A 17,955-nucleotide genomic window follows, 5' to 3' on the forward strand; every position below is an offset into this window, starting at 1 on the left:
AAATACAATTATATTATTATTTCAATTAATATTATTTTATTATTAAAAACGCAATGAAAAAAAAGTTAATCGTTATTTTAATTAATATTATGTGATAATTAATATATGTTTTTATAACTAAATTAATGTTTTTTTAATAAATAAGAATTTTTCTTTTTCTAAATGTATAAAAACATTTTTTATAAACTGTATAAAAATGATTAAATAAATATAAAAACAATTCTATAAAAAAAAGATTTAATCTTTTTTATAAGTATTTAATCGTTTTTAATAATAATAATAATAATAATAAATGTATTTAAAGGTTCATCATGTAAGGTAAAGGGAGTGGGGGCGACAAGCCCACTCCCCAAAAACTTGGCATTAACAAAACACCACTCCCTTCACCATGTCAAGCAATATGCTAAAAAGAGCTCGTTAGTTCACTAGGAAGAAGAGAGAGAAGAAAAGATTCTTTGGAGTTGGTTGTGGTCCTTTTATATTTGTTTTTTTTATTTTTATTCTAAAATTAGAAGGCTGGATGTTATTGGTCATTTTTTATTTGCATTTTTGTTTTAATTTTTTTTCTACGACAAGAGATTAGGCGGCAGAAAAATCTGATATGGCATATCTTGACATCTCTTTAGCATGTACCTCAACTAGTAAGAGCGACGCTTTTGGTATGTGTAGGCGTAGTTTTTAACCCTCTGGCCTTTGTTTTTTCTTTTTAAATAAAAAAGCTTCATGCATAATATATATATGTTAACGAAAGGAGATAGTACATAAATGTCTTGTAGCTCAATTGGTTAACTTGTTGAGATGTTGGAGTGAAGCCTGAGTTCGAAACCTCATAACCTCATTCTTTTCGAAAAATCAATTTTTTTCGTTATTAAGAGCATACGGTATGGGCAACGAGAAGTGATATTGCTGATGTGGCATCTCAACATAGTCATAACACCATGAAACGAGAAGTGATATTGCTGATGTGCCATCTCAACATAGTCATAACACCATGAAACGGGAACATTGATTGGCTGCACATTTCATCTCTCTCTATTTTTCTTCTCTTAACATTCTCATAACATGGTCATAACACCATGAACATTATTTCTCCCTTGATGTTATAAGGTGTTATAACATCACCTCAAAAAATCCATACCAAATGCTCTAAGCAAGAAGCTAAGGTGGCATTTCCACATCAACCCAAAACATCACATATGTCTAGATGGCACACCGCACGCCTTATTCTTTTCGAAAAAACAATTTTTTCCATTACCAAGCAATAAGCTAAGGTGGCATGTCCACGTCAACCCAAATCATCACATATCTCCAGATGGTATGGTGACTTGGCATGGTGACTAGTTAAATAGATTAAAAAAGATTAAACTGAATAAATTTCTTAAAAAATAAATTTATGACTTTTTAAAACATTTCCCAAAATATTGGGAATTTCTGTAGATTTCCTTTTTTTAAATATTATTATTTTAGACAGTATTTTAGCGGACAAATGTCATAAAAATCTAAGTATTTACTAAGTATTCCCGGAACCCATACCTAATTGCAAAATCATAAGACCAAAATACACAAATCATAACCCATACCTAATTGCAAAATCATAAGACCAAAATACACCAATCATTTAAGAGAATCGTTCCACTATGGTAGCAAAAAGGGAAAAAACCCATCATAGCCGACATTAGTTCTCTTTTCCTACAACCAAAAATAACCACATCCCAACCAGAAATCCACAGTTAAAACTTAAAAGGGTGAATCATGAATATACGAGATCAGTGAAACAAAAAGTTACAACTAAAACCCCTTTGTCTAACATTTCTTGGGCCTTCCTCTTCCTCTTTTGGCCGGTGTTGGTGTTGGTGTTGGTGTTGCTCCTCCCTTTGTGGCGGCAGATGGGCCCTTCTGCTTCTTCCTTCCACCTTTTTCATCACCGTTTTCCTCTTCGACTTCTGACTCAGGTGGCTCCTCAGATTTCGTCTTCCTCTTGTTGGATTTTTGAGGTGTTGCTCCTCCCTTTGTGGTGGCCGATGGGCGGCCTCCACCACGGCCTTTGCCGGAAGTCTTGCCACCCTTCTGCTTCTTCTTTCCACCATTTCCATTTGCTTTTTCATCACTACCGTCTTCACTTTCATTACCATTTTCCTCTTCAACTTCTGACTCAGGTGGCTCCTCAGATTTTGTCTTCTTCTTTGATTTTTCAGATGTTTTTGCAGCACTCGCCTTTTTAGGTTTTTTAGCAGTTCCAGTTTTACTAGAAGGTTCTTCAGTCACTGAATCAAAAAATTCATGATTAGGGTCACATTTGTAGAATAAATTAAAAAGAGCGAGAGAATCTAAAATTATAAAATTTCATTTGGAATAAGAATCTCATTTGTTAAATGTAAATGAGCATTAATACCTTCACTGGGATCTTTGCCATCATAAACATCAAGCTGTAGAAATAGAAACAACAAGTCAACTTGAAAATTAAATAAAAGTAAAACCAATAACTGAAAAATAGAAAACTGTAGTTTGAATAAAAAAAGTTAGGCACTCTACTGAACCCCAAATAAGTAAATAAGAAAAACTATTTGTTTGATTTAAAAAAATAAACAAGATTTGTGTGTTCAAAATACAAATCTTGTTTGATTTTTTTTACAATTTTAATCAGTAATAATGCAACTTTTCATTCAATTCCAAGACAGAGTGAAAAAAAGGAAGTGATAAATAAAGAAAACAAACAAAAGTGGGCCCATTGGTTATTCTCATTACTATTAGAATGAAAAACAAACAAATTATTTTGATTCCAATGGAATTAACCATTCCATTCCATAGTAGAGATAAGGAAAGGAATACCTTGTCAAGCCTTTTCCCTACACTTGACCTATCAACCACCACCAAGGAATGTGCTGAACCACATGCAACACTACACAAACACAAAAAAATAAAATAAAATAAAAATACATAATATGTTCATATGTATATAAAATTATACATGTATGACTCAAATACAAACCTGAGAACATGCATATCCTCAAGATCATCAACCTTTTTGGGTATCGCTGAAGATCTGCACCCCATAAAACACAACAACTTAGCAACCATGAAATGATTTTTTTTAAATGAAATAATAAAGAAAAATATATATTATATATTATATACTTCTGCTGATTAGGCCCATATCCAAGTTCACCAGATTGAGCGTTGCCCCAACTTATGCATGAAGTATCTGCACCAACAAAATAATGCATATTCCCTGAATCCATGCAACGTATGTTCCACCCACTGTAACATTACAACAGATAGATGAGTATTTATTTAAAATACAAAATTAAATGCAAGAAATATCATTTGGAGAAGAAGGTCAAAAGTCAAAAGTCAAAAGTCAAAACCTGAGATCCATGAGAGGTTTAGGGTACATCCAATTATCACCAGTAACCTTTATTTTACCCCACATGTACATCTGCCCTGCACCTGGATTACAAAAAATAAAAAGTGATTCAAATTTAAAATACGAAAAGAATTCATAAAATAAAATAAATAAGTTTTCGATAAAAAATTTGAAGCATACCAGCAGTACAAGCAGAGCTTACAGAACCAGCTGAAATAACCGCAGTGGGTGGTAAAGTATTATGCTTTGTGAAAACATCAACACGACGTGGGGTAAATTCGTCTTTTTGCTCTCTATGTCCAAGCCTGTTATGTTATCAAGATTTTAGATATTAATTAATTATTAAAGAACGGAACTGGAATTGGAATTGGTTGGCTGGAAATGGAATGGAATCCGTGAGCGAAAAGAGAGAAACAATAGGCTAAAAGGGTATTTGAGTAATTTTGATAGGGAAAAAATGTTTGGGAATTAAATGAAAGAAAGAAATTATTCACCTTCCATATCCTCCATTGCCCCACCTACAACGTATTTAAGATACAAAATTAATATAGTTTAAAAAATAAAAGAGTCCCAACAATTGACATGTAAATATATAATCATTAATAACATAGATACATGATAATGATAACTTACGTATAAACATAGCCCTTTGAATCCAATGCAACTGAAAAATCACCCATGATAGATAATAAAAGAAAAAACATAAATTATAAACATATAATGTATAAAGAATGAGCAAATCTTTTAAAAAATTTTAAATGTAAAATTTAAACTACCTGTATGATTAGAGCCACAAGCAACTTTGATTATTGTTTCCTCAGAAAGAGAAGCTATTGCCTTAGGCACAGGTTGAGCTTCATAAGCAAGCTTCACAGAGCTTTCCTTCATGTTGTACTATATAAAAATAAACATAATCCATTAAAGATTTAAGATTTTATAATTAAACTAAAACATGATAGAAATGTTACATAAATACCTCATTATCAGTTCCATGTCCAAGTTGACCATACTGTGGATGTCCCGCAGTTCTAAATACCAACAAAAAAAAACTTATTTCAACATATTAACAAGTGTGAATCGAAGAGGGTAAATTTGACAATTTACAGTATCGAAGCGCCTTCAATGGAAGATAACCAAACAGTAAAATCAGCCCCACATGAAACATCTTTTACATCCGTTATAAGACAACGTACTGGAGATAATTCAAACTCTACATAATCAAAAGATGTTAAAGTTAAAGAATGAAAGAATCTTCTAGAAGCCATAAAATAAGCACGTGATTATAAAGAAAACAGAGGAAATCACTCACCATTTTTTGTTGACCCTGTTCCAAGTTGCCCATGTTTGTTCCAACCAAAAGAGAAAGAAAGGCCATCTTCAGTTTGAACAACAGTATGACCTGACCCACTTCCTGCTTTCACAACTTTATACCTGAAAAAAGATTTGAAATTTTTCAAAAATCGAAACACAAATACAGAAATAGACTACAATCGAAGAGTATAGTTTGCTTAAAGGGTATAAAAGCTTTCGAATCTTTTGTCTTACTTAGACAAACCAGACACAAGTGTTGGCTTCTCTCGAATGATTGTATCACCATGTCCAAGTTGCCCCTTCTGCAAAAATAACAAAGTGATTTACAGTTTAAATGTCGAAAACCATACGAAGTTTCGATTTTGATGGCTATTTTGGTATATGTGAAGAAATGATTTGAACTCACGTCATTTCGTCCCCATGTGTAGCAACGTCCATCGACATCCAAAGCCACACAATGACTAGATGCTGCATAAAATGTTCAAGAACAGTATAAACTTAGGGATTTTAACTGTGTATATGTTGAATCTTAGTCGAATAATGAAAAATCATCGCGCGGGACTTACCGCTGCCGGAGGCAACAAAACGGATGTCGACGCCGACGAGAGGCTGAAGTCGTGTGGGAGAAATTAAGTTGCTTTGCGGTGACACGTGACGGCGGTCAGCGGTGCCCCAATATGTCGTACCACAGAACAACAGTTCCCCTCCTTTCACATCCTCTTCTTTCTTCTCTGTCTCCAGCGCTACCGACGATGACATTTCCGGTCAAACAAGCAAAACGACAGTCCGACAGGTAAACCACAGAAAAATGGTAGCAAAAGTGATGGCCGAATAAAAAAAAGAGGGGTTTTGCTAAAACCCTGATCGAAGAATGAGAATGTAAAGCGCGATAGGAATGAATTTAAAAAGGCGAGAGAAAGTAAGTAAATGGGAAGCTATTTATGTTTAAATTTATAGTTCAACAGCTATTTGGTCGCTCTTTCCGATGTCATTTTGTTTCTATACGGAGGACGAGTAGATAAAAAGTGGGATATGGAAAGGGGTAGCATCCTTTGAATAATCAGATTTTTTTTGATATAATATCATTTTTTTCTTTTTCTTTTTTTGTAGGTTACAGGAATGATAGATCAAAGTTGATAAAAAAAAATAAAAAGTAATGGTGTGTTAATTTAGGGATCGGCTAAAAAGACATTGTAGCTAATTGACCTTTTTTGAATGAGAATTCATCAAGCGGGGTGGAGGAAGGGTCAACTCATCATAGCTAATCACTATCGTACTCTCCTAGCCTATAATTATGAAGGAAGGTGAGCATGAAGCAACAACTAGATCCTCACAGTAGGCAGCTTAGCTGTGATTATGAAGTCAGGTGAGAAGCGTTATGTAATAGAGAAGTCAGCTAGTGCATTTAGACAGGTAGTTGATTTCATTAGGGAATTGAATTGCAGGAAGGTGAGGTAGTCTTCCAGTCTTATAAAGGAAAAAAAGCAGGATGAACATGCTTGAGTGTCGATAAGTGACTTAAAGATAGGCGTCTATCTCTTATTATACTATAGCAACATGAGAAGTCGGGAATGGTGCCCGGAAATCTATAAAAAATTACATTCTAGAACTGTAAGGGAATTTCGATAGTGAGGAATTGTCCCTCATGTTCCCTGCCTAATCTGAAAGACTAGCTTAGGTCAGAACTCATAGCTCAAACTCAACAGTCTAGCGAAACATTAAAGAGGCCGAGAGAAAAGTCTCATTTATATATATATATATATATATATATATATATATATATATATATATATATATATATATATATATATATATATATATATATATATATATATATATATATATCAGTAAGTTCAAATAAAAACAACAAATAGTGTGAACATAAAAACACTTTGTTTATGTTATTATTCTATAATGAATGTTGTAGATGTGTAGTATTGAAGTAATTCTAATATTAATATTAACGTTTCATTATTCATATATTCATTAGAATTTTATTATTCTATTATATACTTATGTATGTGTATTTTTGTACCAAATTCGAATTTTAGTTTTAACATGTGACTATTCACTTATTCATTGTTGAATAATGACATAAAGTTATGGATACAAAATTCATTGCAGAATAATAACATAAAAATAGTGTTTTTACGTTCTCTCACTTTTTTATTGTTTTTATTTATGAGAACATAAAAACATTATTTTTATATTATTATTATGTAATGAATGTTATACCAATGGTTTTACGTTATTATTCAGCAATTAATAAATGAATAGTCATAACTTAAAACTTACTATAAAAATGCACATACATAAATTTAAAATAAAATTATAACATTGAAATGACTTAGATTAAAGATGGCATAGTTGCAATTACATATTAATATAGATCAAATTATTTTAAAAAGTTGATACATTTAGCTTAAAAAGTGTAGGCCCTATAACCCTTATAATTTTTCCAGTTCACAGTAAATTACATTTTTATTTTTTATTATATTTTTTTAATATTTTATTTGACTTTTGATTAGTGGTTTTGACTAAGTTAAAAGTGGTTTTAAGTATGTGTATTTAGAATCCTCCCCCTACAAACTCACCCTCTCCATTTTGTCTCTTGATTCATCTCGTTGCACCCTTGGCAAGCCTTGGGGGCGGTGTGTGGTGTGTACTAGTGAGGCTAGTGAGGTTATAGTGACCCCCACTCTCTGCAGCCTTAAGTAATGTATCGATGGTAATGTTAAATGCTAAAACATCCTTTTGCTCTTATAAACTTGCATCTTGTGTTTAAGCATGGTTTTAAAATGCATGTCGTGTGCAAGACATGGTGTAATCATCTCGAAAACACTCAAGGCGGGTTTTGTTAAATGTAGTGTTGCTACGTAGCCACTTGGATGCTCTATAGTAATCGGGTCATCTCTTTTCCTAATCAAAGTTGTCCCAATACAATTTGAGGCTCACGGTAAAATAAAAATAGGGCCTTTCGCGATATAATATATATATATATATATATATATATATATATATATATATATAATTTTTTGGATAAAAGAGGATGGCTCTTTCGAAAAAAATTATTATTATTAATTAGAAATAAAAAAAATAATACAATTTCAGGCTGGGGACTCACACCTATGGAAAGGAAAAGCTTTGGGACAGATCCCAAAAGCCAAAAGGAAATCTTCGATAAAGTTCTAATATTTTGAGTCAGTTCACGGTTTAATCCGAAATTAATATTTTTTTACTAAAAAAGAAAAAAATGTCAGCTAAAACTTCGAAAAAGCTCTATTCGGTCGGTTTCACAGAATACCTTAGTCAAAATATTAGGACATTTTTGTAGAATACCTTATTTTTAATCAATAGTCAATATTAAGACTTTTTGAAAGATTAACCTTGAACTAATGTATATTATTATTACAAAGCATTTATAAACGCAACATATTGTTTTTATTATCATACATACTTATAAAGCTAGCATTTTTTCTTGAATCTTATGCATTTGAAACTCCCTTTTTTAACTTCCTCAAACCACATTCATTTGAAACTCTCATGACTTTTCAATTTCTTTCTAATAATGATTATAATTTTGTTAATAAGATTAAATAAATATTAAACCTAAAGTATAATCATATATAAGCTAAATTTTAATATTAAAAGAATATATTTACTTCTACTTATAAAGTTATTTTTTTTTGAACTTTTAACATATTATACTTAATTTATTAGTTTTAATATATTGTTGGATATAAGCCATTATCATTTTAAATCTACAACTTTTGAACAATTTGTATAAAATACTTAAATTACAAATTTAAATATAAAATTACAGGATTAACTTAAATATAAATTTTACTTTAACTTAAACAACCCAATGAATATTTTGTAAATAGTTAAAAGTGATAAATTGTAGTATCTTTCTAATAATAATTATACGTTGGTTAATAAGGTTAAATAAATATCAAACCTAAAGTATAATCATAAATAAACTAAATCTCAATATTAAAATAATATATTTACTTCTACTTATAAAGTAATGTCTTTAACTTTTAAAATATTATACTTAATTTATTAGATTTAATATGTTGTTGTATATAAACCATTAACAAATTAAACCTACAACTTTTGAACAGTTTAGACAAATTATTTAAATTGTTAATTTAAATATAACATTATCCTGTCAACTTAAATATAAATGTCAGTTCCACTTAAAAAACTCAATGAATATTTTGTGAATAGTTTAAAGTGATAAATTGTAGTGCTAAATGCAAAAACTAAATTACAGTATAAATTTAACTAAAATATTTTCTAAATATATTTGTATAATCGTTAAAAGTTTTCAAATAAGTAACTTAAAATAACTTACAATAACAATAGTTAAAAATAACTTTATATAAATGATTATATTGTTACCTTTAAAATAAAAAAACAATGTTTGATGTTTTAAATAATTATAATGATAGAAATTAAAACGTTAAACAAATAAATTTTAAAAAATTAATTAACAATAACAACAACTATAAATAATATTAAACCATATATTTATTTAATTTTATTCATGAGTAACTCGCGGGTAGAAATCATTTAAACGGCTGAGATTATGCAGTTATAATAGATGTATATATATCATATAATTCAAAATAATCAATTTAGTATACGAATTATTATATCAAATTTAACAACAATGTTATTGTTGTATTTTTTTTAAAAAAAAAAAAAAACATATATTTGTAAAGATTTCAACCATATAGTTGTTCCTGCGCAACGCGCGGACATTCGCCTAGTAACAAAGTAAAAGTTGTAGTTGTTTATTTCTAGCAATGGAAAGGTGGACAACGTACTCCCATATTGTTTGTTGACCATTTCAAACTCTATACGCTCCTTCTTATGCATCGTTATAGGTGTCATGGTGAGAAACACTATGTGAGTGTTCCTCTTATGCTCTTTAACCTAACTACCACCTAACCTCCATACCTTACCTGACAACAACCATCAGCTAACACACATCCATCGATAGTCAAAAGTGAACTTTGAATGACAATTTAAATAAATAATCACTATTAACTCATTTCAATTTAAAATGTCATACTCTCGGTGGATGTGTGTTATACGATGGTTGTAACCAGGTAGGACATGGAAGTTGGGTGGTAGTTATGTTAAAGAACATAAGAGCAACACAAACATCAAAGAAACACCCACATAGTACATCTCAGCATGACACCCACAACGATCATAAAAGAAACATAGAGAACTTGAAGTTATCAACAAGCAATATAAAGGGGGAAAATAGTCCACTTTTCTATTCCTAGAAATTTAAAACAACTATATTGATGGACTAGGAAAGTTATGATCTTTTGCCTTCCTTTTAAGTCATGCATGTTATCTTGCTCCTTTAGGCCATTTTGGTGTATTAAAGTTTAGATCTAGAATGATTGGGGCATTAGTATGGATAAAGTTGGAAACTTTATCCCATTACACATCTTATTGATTCAGATCTGGAAGTGGGAGACTTGTACTTAATGGATTAAGTCAAGAAAGATAGAGATGTCAAAAAGTCCCATGGGACCCCGTTCCCGTGGGGTCCCCGTCCCATTTGGCGGAATTTTTTTATAAAAACCGGGGGCGGGGACGGGGGTGGGGGAAAGGTTAACCCCCGTTTTAATTTCGGGGGCGGGGGTAGGCATTCCCGCCCTGAAACCCCCATGGGGTCTAATATGTAAGGAGTGTTTGGCTTACTTTTTCACAGCCCAAAAGTCCTTTTTGGAAAAGAAAAAAAACAAAAGATATTTGGCAAAACTAGTTTTAAAAACTACTTTTGAAGTTTTTATACAAGAAAATGAACTTTTTGAAAAAGTCAGGAAATCCTGACTTTTTATAACTTTTCCAAAAAAGATTTTTAAGCTGTGAAAAATTGAGCCAGACACCCCCGTAGAAGCCAAATCAAACATGTCAAATGGATTTATTTTTGGACCTACTCGACCCAAACCCCTTAGATTTTGTGGTGGAAAAAACTAAAAAGTCATTGATAAATGTTTGGCTTAATTTTTTAATGGAAAAATGACCAAAAGGGATTAATTTTTAGGGTAATTGAACTTGAAGCATTTCAAAAGCCATTTTAAACAGCCAAAACACTTTTTTAGCTTATTGGTTTTTTGAAAAGTCAATAAGCTAATAAAACAATTTCAGAATCAATCCCAAACACCCACTAAAAATAACCACATCCCAACCATAAATCCATGGTTAAAAAAGGGTGAATCATCAATCAATATACATACAAGATCAGTGAAACAAAAAGTTACAACAACTACAAACTGCCAAAACCCCTTTGTCTAACATTTCTTGGGCCTTCCTCTTCCTCTTTTGGCCGGTGTTGGTGTTGGTGTTGGTGTTGCTCCTCCCTTTGTGGCGGCTGATGGGCCCTTCTGCTTCTTCCTTCCACCTTTTTCATCACCGTTTTCCTCTTCGACTTCTGACTCAGGTGGCTCCTCAGATTTCGTCTTCCTCTTGTTGGATTTTTCAGGTGTTGCTCCTCCCTTTGTGGTGGCCGATGGGCGGCCTTTGCCACCCTTCTGCTTCTTCCTTCTACCACCCCTATTTGCTTTTTCATCACTATCATCTTCACTTTCATTACTGTTTTCCTCTTCAACTTCTGACTCTGGTGGCTCCTCAGATTTTGCCTTGCTGGATTTTTCAGTCTTCTTTTTAGGTTTCTTAGCAGTTGAAGGTTCTTCAATCACTGAATCAAAGGAATTCATGGTTAGGGTATAAATTAAAGAGAGAGAATCTAAAATTATAAAACTGAATCTCATTTGTGAAATGTAAGTAAATGAGCATGCATACCTTCACTGGGATCTTTGCCATCATAAACATCAAGCTGTAGAAATAGAAACAACAAGCCAACTTGGAATTAAATAAAGTAAAACCAATAAACAGATTTCGATTCCTACGGAATTAACCATTCCATTCCTCCCCTGTTTCTATAGTACTACAGATAAGGAATACCTTGTCAAGCCGTTTCCCTACATTTGCCCTATCAACCACCACCAAGGAATGTGATGAACCACATGCAACACTACACAAACACATTAAAAAAAAATAATAAATAAATAAATAATATGTTCATATGTATATATAATTATATATTTATATATGTATGACTCAAATACAAACCTGATAACATGCATATCCTCAAGATCATCAACCTTTTTGGGTATCCCAGAAGATCTGAAACCCCCCATATATAAAACACAACAAATTAGCAAAAACCATGAAATGATTTTTTTTAAATGAAATTATATAAATATATTATATACTTCTGCTGATTAGGTCCATATCCAAGTTGACCAAATAGAGCATTGCCCCAACTTATGCATGAAGCATCTGCACCAACAAAATAATGCATATTCCCTGAATCCATGCAACGTATGTTCCACCCACTGTAACATTGCAACAGATAGATGAATATTTATTTATTTAGAATTAAAAATTAAAAACTTCATACTTTTTTCAATTTTGTTCTTTATCATTTAAAGAAAAAAATGTCAAAACCTGAGATCCATGAGAGGTTTAGGGTACATCCAACAATCACCCTTGTTCTTTATTTTACCCCACATGTACATCTGCCCTGCACCTTTATTACAAAAAAAAAGGAAATGAATTAATAAAATAAATAAATAAATAAAAGTGTTTAAATAAAGAATTGAAAGCATACCAGCAGTAGAGGCAGAGTTTACACAACCAGCTGAAATAACCGCAGTGGGTGGTAAAGTATTATGCTTTGTGAAAACATCAACACGCCGAGGGGTAAATTCGTCTTTTTGCTCTCTATGTCCAAGCCTGTTATGTTATCAAGATTGTAGATGTTGCATCAACTCGAGCGTATAATTACTGATTAAAGAATGGAATTGGAATTGGAATCTGAAAGAATTGAATGGAATGGAATTAGTCATATTTTACCTTCCATATCCTCCATTTCCCCACCTACAATGTATTCAAGATGCAGCATTAGTCATCTCTAAAAAAAAACATATAATCATAAACTAGATAGATGATAACTTACGTATAAAGATAGCCCTTTGAACCCAATGCAACTGAAGAGTCAAAACACTTACAAAGTAAAAACAAACAAATGTATAACAAAAGAAAGGTATAAAGAATGAGCAAATCTTTTAAAAAATTTTAAATGTAAAATTTAAACTACCTGTATGATTAGACCCACAAGCAATTTTGATTATTGTTTCCTCAGAAAGAGAAGCTATTGCCTTAGGCACAGGTTGAGCTTCATAAGCAAGCTTCACAGAGCTTTCCTTCATGTTGTACTACATAAAAATAAACACAATCCATTATAAATTAAAGATTATAATTAAACTAAAAGAAGAAAGAAATTAACATGTTACATAAATACCTCATTATCAGTTCCATGTCCAAGTTGACCATACTGTGGATGTCCCGCAGTTCTAAAAACCAACAAAAAAAACTTTATTTAAACATGTTAACAAGTGTGAATCGAAGAGGGTAAATTTGACAATTTACAGTATCGAAGCGCCTTCAATGGAAGATAACCAAACAGTAAAATCAGCCCCACATGAAACATCTTTTACATCCGTTATAAGACAACGTACTGGAGATAATTCAAATTCTACATAATCAAAAGATGTTAAAGTTAAAGCATGGAAGAATCTTCTAGAAGCCAGAAAATAAGCACGTGATTATAAAGAAAACAGAGGAAATCACCATTTTTGGTTGACCCTGTTCCAAGTTGCCCATGTTTGTTCCAACCAAAAGAGAAAGAAAGGCCATCTTCAGTTTGAACAACAGTATGACCTAACCCACTTCCTGCTTTCACAGCTTTGAACCTGAAAAAGATTTGAAATTTTTCAAAATCGAAAAACAAATACAGAAATAGACTACAATCGAAGAGTGTAGTTTGCTTAAAGGGTAAAAAAGGTTTCGAATCTTTGTCTTACTTAGACAAACCAGTCACGAGTGTTGGCTTCTCTCGAATGATTTTATCACCATGTCCAAGTTGCCCCTTCTGCAAAAATAACACAGTGATTTACTGTTTAAATCATACGAGATTTCGATTTTGATGGCTATTTTGGTATATGTGAAGAAATGATATGAACTCACGTCATTTCGTCCCCATGTGTAGCAACGTCCATGGATATCCAATGCCACACAATGACTAGATGCTTCATAAGATGTTCAAGAACAGTATAAAGTTTCGGGTTTTAACAGTGTATCTGTTGAATCATGGTCCAAAAATGAAAAAGCGTTGAGCGGGACTTACCGCAGCCTGATGCAACGAAGCGGATGTCGACGCCGACGAGAGGACGAAGTCGTGTGGGAGAAACTAAGTTGCTTATCGGTGGCACGTGACGGCGGTCAGCGGTGCCCCAATATGTCGTACCACAGAACAACAGTTCCCCTCCTTTCACATCCTCTTCTTTCTTCTCTGTCTCCAGCGCTACCGACGACGACATTTCCGGTCAAACAAGGAAAACGACAGTCCGACAGGTAAACCACCGAAAAACGACAGCAAAAGTAATGACCGAAATAAAAAAGAGGGGTTTTGCTAAAACCCTACTCGAAGAATGGGAATGTAAGGCGCGATAGGACTGAATTTAAAAAGGAGAGAGAAAGAGAAGAAATGGGAAGCTATTTATGTTTAAACTTAGTTCAACAAGCTATTTGGTCCCTTTTTCCGATATCATTTTGTTTCTTTGTGAGGATGGAGTCGTGCAGGATAGAAAGCCGATTGTGGATTATACGGAATATTACGGATGGTGCCGCGCTAAAGAGTAACATGCAAAAGACCCAGGCGAGGTGTTGTCAAAAGATTCAATTTCAAGGTCATCATTTATATTTATCACCGATCATTAATTATTGAGGAGGGATTCCCTCCCAACCCATTCAACCAACTATTACATTAATTTTTTGTCTTTGTTTTATTCATCTTTCCTAACTCACAACACACAGAAACCTTATCTTTTTCAACCCATTCAACTAAGAAAAATACAAAAATAACTAAGATACAAGTCTTAAAACATGTAGTATAAGAGAATAGGAGAGAGAGAGTAAGGAGGAACATTAAGGAGCCATTTTATAGCAGATCCCATGAGGATGGAACCAAAGCCCTTGCACATGCAAGCTTCTTTCAAGTGAGTGGGGATGAGAATAATCTTCATCATCTCCCTACACTATGCCATGTGTTTCTCATAATATGTAGTTCTATCGTAGGGTTTCATGTTGGGGGTCTGAAAGCGTTTTGGAACTTCAATGTCAGTTATCGTCGGAATGAATCTAGAGATTATGTGACTTGTGAGGGATACTTTTGGTAGCGGTTGAACTACTCCCGGTACGCTTGAGATCATTTGTCTTAGTTGTTATAGCTCCTTAGTCATGATCAGGCTTAAATCTGTGTCAAGATCCATTGAGTTAGTTGTAAATTTATTATTATTGGTAGAGTTACCAGAATCCCTGTTATTGGGAGCAACAAAGGTTTCGTTAGGATCCTGAATCTCGCGACGGATCACTGAGAATCCTATGTTGTCAAAGTTCAGGATTTTGGGCTGCAAGACCGAGGGCGCTGCCTCCTAAGGCTTGTGGAATTTTGTCCTTATTCTTTCCACTCCTTGAGGATCGTCCTGTTATATTCCTACTGTTGGGCAACCTGTCGTTCCAGACTCTTCATCATAGCAAAGATCTCATTGTTGGAAATCAGCACATGAGGATCATGGGGCCCCGAAGTGACCGGATAGGTGTTCTTCTTCGGAGTCTCATATATTTTCTTGGGAGCTCCAGTCGGTGGTGGTAGAAGGTTTTTAGAGGAAATTGGAGGAATCGAGGAGGAGGAGAGAGTCAATTGAGTAGACATGGTTTTTCGATAGAATTTGAACACCACAGCCCCATGGTGGGCGCTAATTTTTTTTAGTAAAAAAATGATTGAACAAAGATAGACCAAAGTGTATGAGAGGCTGTGATGCTCAATATAAAGCAAATATGTAATGTAGATCAAAGCAACACAAGCCTTGATGTTTTTATTGATTGAAATGAACGATTACAATGTGAATGTAATGAGTACAAGAACAAGCGATCGTATTCAGCAGGTAGATCGTGTGTAGTGTGATGAATACAAGTGTTATATATTGTCAAAACCTAATAATTATAACTCCGAGAATTTCGAAATCCTTCGAGATTACTTATAGTCGTGGCTTGACTTGGTCCTCCGGGTCTTTTTCATGGTTGTGACAACTATATGTTGAGAATGTGACTTTTATTGGTTATTTCTACACATGTGAGAAAGACAAAAGAATATATAGCCATTATAAATAATAATAATAATAATAATAATAATAAATATTAGTCATAACCCTGAAGTATATTTGGGATCTTGAGGTTTGAGGATCCTATAGTAGTTTTAGGATCCTAGCCCTAACACCCACTTGCCTTGTTATTACAAGCTTGTTTTCTACGAACTTAGATTTCACAATAATAAGAAAACTTATTTTTGATGGGTTTTCATATTATAATTTAAGTCGTATTTATATCACTATACAAATATGTATTTAGTACATTTTGGGTTTAGAAACTTTAGTCAAACATAGGCTTAAAATCAACAAAACATTTAAATAAGAAGGGGATGGAGCCTTTCTATACAAAATCTTATAAGGAAATTATTTTATCTACTTATTAGATGGTATTTATACTCAGTGTACAATTTGTAGTGTTCTAGGTTTTATCACAAGGAAAATAAAGGAGAACATTTCTACCTATTAAAAGTTAATCATACCAAGTAAGATTTAATTCATCCTTTATTATCATTGAGGCTTTAGATAGTTCTTATTGGTTTGTATCTCAACTTTATATTTGAAATCCTCAACCAAGATTTCAGAATTATGCTTTACCATGTAAAATATAATTATAAAAATTATAGTTGTTAATAAAGTTGATTTGGTACGTTATGCTAAAATCTTAGACATTCATTAGAAAGGAAGTCATACATCACAATATATAGTTCCTTAATAATTTAATTTCTTTACTACTTAGTGAAAATAACATTAGGAATCTTTTATATATAAATAGATTTCATATATGTCAAATAAGCTACATTATTTGTCTTCGAATGTCCTTTTCTTTAAGTTGGAATATATGAATGTCATTTATATATAATAAAGATAACAATATCTTAGATAACTTTGATTTTGCATATAAAACTTGTTAGCTATGAAACATTGATACTTACTTTATAATTCTTATTAAGAGAACTACTCTCATAAAAAGAAATTTAATTATTTTTTAATATGAAGGTGATCGATATGGAAAAAACGATTTAAGTAAATGATCAATCATTTTATAAATTAACTGAGACATATATTTGGACAACCTAAATTTAAAACATACAATGTTCTAAAACAAAACATTGTTTTACATTACAAGTAATTTATGTTTCTATCATAATAAACTAAACTCTGAGAGTATAGTTCCAACTTGATTATACTCAGCTGGTTACTTTTCTATAAATATCTGCAAGTCATTTACAAATATTAGATTAACATCTAAGTACCAAGTACTTAAGTGTTATATGAAAAGCAATAGTTCTATCTACACTACTAGAAAAATAGCCTTTTACGACGCGCAATGCGTGTCATAAAACGCTCAGACAACGTGCAATGCATGTCATAAAACGATCAGACGACGCGCAAATGCATGTCAAGGAAGGCCCTGTCATAACTACAGACGACACGCTTTTGCGCGTCGTCTATTTACGATGCGCATTTATGACAAGCGTTTACGACACACAGTTATGACACGCAATACGTATCAAGGAAGGCCCTGTCATAAAGAAAGACGACACCCATTTGCGTGTCGTAACCTTACGACGCGTGTGTTTATGACACACAATGCGTATCAAGGAAGCCCCTGTCATAAATGAAGATGACACGTAATTGCGTGTCATAAACTTCAGTAACCATTTTCGATATGCATTTAAGACGCATCTTTACGATACTCATTTATCCATAATACAAAAATATATAAATAAATATACACCAAATCAATCAATTTCATCCAATAACATCATGTCAAAAAATTGTAATACATTGATATTAAGGGGATCTAATTGTACATTGTTATTAAGAGGATTTCCCTAACTATATAACCTAATACTACATTGCATATCAAGGGACACCTTCTACAAAGTAATGCTATACAAACTAAATAGATATATAAAAAGATGATAAACATCAAATTCCAACTAAGTAGAGTTGCATCTTGCCTTTCATAGTTCT

At 32.6% G+C, this 17,955-nt stretch overlaps 2 protein-coding genes across 2 annotated transcripts; both read right to left on the reverse strand.

Moving 5' to 3' along the window:
• Positions 1-1,617: 1,617 nt before the first annotated feature.
• LOC145103258 (uncharacterized) lies at positions 1,618-5,593 on the reverse strand. The gene is made up of 16 exons (XM_079040817.1): positions 5,242-5,593; positions 5,082-5,143; positions 4,910-4,977; positions 4,674-4,795; positions 4,469-4,574; positions 4,341-4,392; positions 4,141-4,258; positions 3,998-4,028; positions 3,859-3,882; positions 3,545-3,669; positions 3,366-3,447; positions 3,136-3,258; positions 2,990-3,043; positions 2,830-2,899; positions 2,393-2,426; positions 1,618-2,264 (listed from the first exon to the last, which is right to left on the reverse strand). The coding sequence occupies exons 1-16, from the start codon at positions 5,432-5,434 to the stop codon at positions 1,804-1,806; spliced, it is 1,725 nt and encodes a 574-aa protein (XP_078896943.1). The 5' UTR covers positions 5,435-5,593; the 3' UTR covers positions 1,618-1,803.
• Positions 5,594-10,854: 5,261 nt separating this feature from the next.
• Positions 10,855-14,414, reverse strand: LOC145103259 (uncharacterized). The gene is made up of 16 exons (XM_079040818.1): positions 13,956-14,414; positions 13,796-13,857; positions 13,633-13,700; positions 13,400-13,521; positions 13,199-13,304; positions 13,071-13,122; positions 12,867-12,984; positions 12,726-12,756; positions 12,623-12,646; positions 12,378-12,502; positions 12,215-12,296; positions 11,980-12,102; positions 11,837-11,890; positions 11,669-11,738; positions 11,507-11,540; positions 10,855-11,402 (listed from the first exon to the last, which is right to left on the reverse strand). Exons 1-16 carry the CDS (start codon positions 14,146-14,148, stop codon positions 10,996-10,998), a joined length of 1,671 nt encoding a protein of 556 aa, XP_078896944.1. The 5' UTR covers positions 14,149-14,414; the 3' UTR covers positions 10,855-10,995.
• Between the last annotated feature and the right edge of the window lie 3,541 nt (positions 14,415-17,955).

Source organism: Lactuca serriola, chromosome 4 (genome assembly GCF_051521515.1).
Source record: "Lactuca serriola cultivar US96UC23 chromosome 4, Lser_US96UC23_V15, whole genome shotgun sequence".
Taxonomy (NCBI): Eukaryota; Viridiplantae; Streptophyta; class Magnoliopsida; order Asterales; family Asteraceae; genus Lactuca; species Lactuca serriola.